The sequence below is a fragment of the Nicotiana tabacum genome, chromosome 24 (assembly GCF_000715075.1).
Source record: "Nicotiana tabacum cultivar K326 chromosome 24, ASM71507v2, whole genome shotgun sequence".
Classification (NCBI taxonomy): domain Eukaryota; kingdom Viridiplantae; phylum Streptophyta; class Magnoliopsida; order Solanales; family Solanaceae; genus Nicotiana; species Nicotiana tabacum.
In genome coordinates this window covers 64,988,179-64,992,689 of record NC_134103.1, presented here as the reverse complement: position 1 = coordinate 64,992,689, position 4,511 = coordinate 64,988,179, and the positions used below count along the sequence as shown (strand labels likewise).

Genomic DNA, 4,511 nt, shown 5'->3' with positions numbered 1-4,511 from the left:
TTACTGTATCACTGCACACATGGTTGACACGTGCGGAACAAAGGAACGAACTTATTGATTATCCAGTGCAAGCCCATAAGTAATAACGGGTTACAGTATTCTTTAAGAAAGAAACCTGACTAGGTTGTACTAAGCAATCCACTACTCATCCAGTATGGCTCGAACTTTTGTTCGATAAATCTGATTCTCGTACTATTGCAATTTGTTGTCGCCATTATATTGACCTATGTTTACATAACCAATTGACTTTATAGATAGATGAATCTGGCCAATGCAGTATATCGACGTTCCACATACAACAAGAGACAAGGGTTGAGCTCAAAGTTGAGAATACCAAAGAAAAATATTTACAGAATTTCTTGCTCTAACCTAATACAGGCTAGTTCTCCATACGAAAATTAGAACAGCCACACAGGTACCTACTATGGATATTAAAGATGAAAAGCCAGTTCTATAGATATACTTCTCCAGCCCAATTTGCCACACAGGCTCCTCTATAAGCAACAGGCAGCGACAACCCATCTAAAAGGAGCACAAAAACAAAAACCCTCCATTGGCATCAAATCATCAATTAAGTATTAGCATGATCACGTCACTTTGTTTTAACAAATCTACCAAGCATTCATCGAATTCATTATCTATGCGCACGATCACGCCAAGAACCTTGTTGCATTGCAAGTGCCTAAATTCATATATCACGAGCATGAGTAAGCACAGTGGGAAAAAAAAATCAAGATAAAAAGCAAAAACCTAACCGTGTAATAATGAGCAACAAACTGCAATGTCAAGATTTAAGATATCACCTGCCCGCTGATGAGACTTGTGGCAGGAGCAATTTCAGAGATGTCCTTTTTGCCATTATCCTCTTCTGCTTCATAATCAGTTTCGGTGGAAGGTGGAAGTCGCAGAAGTGAGGGAACTCCAAAAATAGCCTCATCATGAGCAGCCTTGATTTGTTCCTCCCTCCTAGTCTTCAAATCAACAAAATTTTATAACAGAACGAACATCAGTTCGCACTCCCTTTGACATGACCAGAGCCCATTTGCATCATGTTGTTATGAGAAGGAAATGATAACACAAACAGAAAGGTGCACATACCTCCATCGCAGAAAATCGAAAGCTTTTGCCAATGTGGTTGACTAAAGCAGCATCATCTTCTGCAGCTGAAGCAGTCAACAGTGTTTATCAGTATCAGCAAATAGTAAGGAACCTTTCTGTCTACATAAACATTGATATAAGCATAAAGGAAGGTTCCCGCAGGCCCACAGGAAACAAATAAAAATATCATTATGCCCCTGTTAGGAAGTCATCTTAATTTCACGCAAACATCACACATAATCATGTAATTGCTGCAATAAAGCAGCTCTGCTATAACAAACCAGACATCACATCCATATCTCCAAGTGATATGTATAAAATATAGTACATTTGCTCTATTTGGACTGACTTCATCCAATACAAGATGTTTATTGAGAAAGGTCCGCAACACATTTTAGGCAAATTATGACTTTCATTTTAGATGAAATGAAAACAAATCCTTCACATACAAGCAGGGATAACCTAACAGTACTCCCTTTTCCAAACTTTTACTGTCAAGCATCTTTGTTGGAGTTCCTAAATGTTGTTTTAGCCTGGCATCTTACATCCATATTGACTGCTCATATATTGGAAACGCTGTATCCCCTTAAATCATCATTACGTTGAGGATTTCTAGCATGCTACAATTAGCCAGACAAATAAGTATGTACATAACTTGCAAAGTCACCACTAGTTCGTAAATAAAGGAACAGTATCGAAATCCAGCCTTTCCTAGAACAGCCCAAGAAGCCTGGAATCTGATTCTAGTAAACAGTTCATCCTATTACCATATTAACGCCGCCTTGTTGTCACGAGAATAACAATCATACTACAAGTGATATAAAAAAGCATTCAGTTTGACAAAGTCCATAAGTAAGCAATAGCAGCCAAATAGCTAACCTTCAATCTCCTCTTCATCCAAAGGGGCATCCTTGTCGAAGTCAAAACGCTCCCATCCAGAGCCCATGCCTTTTGTTTCATCTTTTCGAGCTGTCAAAAAGTTACAAAAGAATACAAGATGCCAATTATATCCATACTCATATTGAGTTACAAACTACAACCTCTTCCAGCTTTTGTATTGAGATTGTAGAATAGCTAGTAAGAAACAGAAATGTAGAAGAAAAGCAAAAACTTAGGAAATAGCTACTTCGCATAAACCTATAAGCAACAATATGCTCTATGACGTACTTCTTTTGTCATGTCTTACATGTGCTGATGGCAGGTTCAGATTTTCCTTTTAGGAACCCATCATTATTATTAACATTCTTTGTAGGAGGAGTTATGGCCCGATAATTATCAGCAGAATTAGGTAATATCTCACAAACCAGTATACACTTTTTTTTTATAAGGCAGTATACAAATAATTAATATCTACTGTATAGTACATCAAACAGCCAACTTACATATTAGGCATCCACAATGTGAAGAAATTTATAACAATTAGTAACACTTCCATACACAAAAAAGAGCAGAAACAGAAATTAAAAAAAGTACCAGTTTCTGAAAGCTGAAGTTTCATTTTGGCTTTGACTCTTTCAGCTGGAGTCTGTTCAAAGTAGCAGCAAAAAATTAAATAAGCAAATAAACAAAGTCAGCCTTCATAACAAATAACAAAATACTTGAAGATCTTAGAGGATATAATATCAGAGTCCAATAAACAAACTTCAGCCTAACAATCCAAGAAATGAGTTGCATCAACTTGGTAGTCATATAGGTGCTTTACAGTCCATTATCACAGATTTGAAATCTCAGATGAATAGTTAGAGGAAATTTACGGATATTGGAGCATTGGTAAAATTTGTAATGCAATCAATTTGTCTGTTTTATGTGCTCAACAATCAGAAGATTCCTCGTTTCTTTAGTTTCAGCAAATTTGCAAGTATATCAGTCTTAAACACATTTACTGAAATCGATAACGTTGGCTAGTATTCTATCTAATGTTCTGCAATTCTGCAATGTAGTCATTCTTATAGCATAAAACGTGACGGTAACATGTTCAGCCAACATTATCCACTCTTCCCTTTCAGCAATTGCTGTGAGATAATTTATATTGTTGAATTAGAATGCGAGACTGTGCAACCTCATTATATACTAACTCAGATCCACGTGTAAGCGTGCACATAAATCCGCACATTTTACACATTCCAGCAATTTGTTAAAACCCTATAGTACATTAAAATTACCTTATCGGGCTGTCATAATCACAGTATTGGTCAGTAGTGTGACTCTCCACAAAAAGGTACTGCCTAATCCTATAAATGCTAATTTTTTGTCATCCTATAAATGCCGTTGACAATGCATTATACTAGCAGCAAAAATAGCATAAAATTATAATCACACAAGCTAAATTGAGAAATAGAATTATGAAAAAATTACCATATTTTCATAACCTTCAATCAATTTGCTATAATCAACCGTAGCAGCCCTATCTTTCTCCGATCTTCGATCCCGTGGTGACACACTCCTTGACCTCCTTCTACTCTTCTTCTCTTTTTCCCTATATTTACCTCTATCTCTACTTTTACTTCTACTTCTAGACCTACATCGACGATTCGACCTATAAGCATCTCGGCTTCGACTTCGACTCCGACTCCGGCGTCTGGAACGTCTATCTTTACCTCTGCTCCGGCTCCGGCGCTTTGATGTCCGGCTCGGACTTCGACTTCTCCGGCACGAATGCCTTTCGTGGCTTGGACTTCGGCTTCTACTGTTTTTTTCTTTTGATGAAACCCTATAAGAAAGGCTACTGTCGTAATTTTCATCGTCTTTAGGTTTCTTCTTGAGCTTGAGCTTGTTGTGGATGGATTGAAGTTGAGCTTGTTTTTCGAACTCGGTAGTTTTAGACGGGCTTGATGCTCTGACAAAGCTACTTAGAAATGAAGAGGAAGAAACGAGAGCAGAGCCACGGGAGGGAACGGTGTCGTTGTTGGAAGTTGAAGAAAAGCCTAGACCTTGCTTGAACTTTGCGGCGCCTTCTCCTTTCCGTGTGAGCTCGTCGTAATATGCTGCGGCCTTTTCTTCCTCCATCTTACGGCGGAGGTGTTGTGGTGCACCGCCGTTGACGCTACCCAAAGGGTGTTGATATGAAGCTTTGGCCCTCAATTCAAAACTCTTTTGGCGAAGTAAACAAATAGCCGGTTACTAAATGGACTAGCCCAATATATATATATCTATCTATATATAATAAAAGGAGAGGCAAAAGCATAATATTAAGACAAGTGGCATAACCACAAAAAGCCAAGTGGCATTAGGACAAAAGAAACTACTCTCCATTTCAATTTATGTGAATCTGTTTGACTAAGCACGGAGTTTAAGAAAAAATGAAGACTTTTGAAATTTGTGGTCTTAAACAATTCAAAAAGGTGACGAGTATTTGTGTGATTATAAAAGTTTCTCATTAAGGATAGAATTGTAAGTTTAAGCAAAATTATTTT

General features: G+C 37.6%; 1 protein-coding gene across 2 annotated transcripts; it reads right to left on the bottom strand.

Moving 5' to 3' along the window:
* Positions 1-229: 229 nt before the first annotated feature.
* LOC107800883 (uncharacterized) lies at positions 230-4,215 on the bottom strand. 2 transcript variants are annotated; one of them, XM_016624143.2, is made up of 6 exons: positions 3,454-4,215; positions 2,572-2,623; positions 1,978-2,067; positions 1,099-1,163; positions 756-971; positions 230-682 (listed from the first exon to the last, which is right to left on the bottom strand). In XM_016624143.2, exons 1-5 carry the CDS (start codon positions 4,102-4,104, stop codon positions 792-794), a joined length of 1,038 nt encoding a protein of 345 aa, XP_016479629.1. In that variant the 5' UTR covers positions 4,105-4,215; the 3' UTR covers positions 230-682; positions 756-791. The 2 variants fall into 2 exon arrangements, with proteins under 2 accessions (XP_016479629.1, XP_016479628.1); XM_016624142.2 differs by having other exon boundaries at positions 500-682; positions 804-971.
* Between the last annotated feature and the right edge of the window lie 296 nt (positions 4,216-4,511).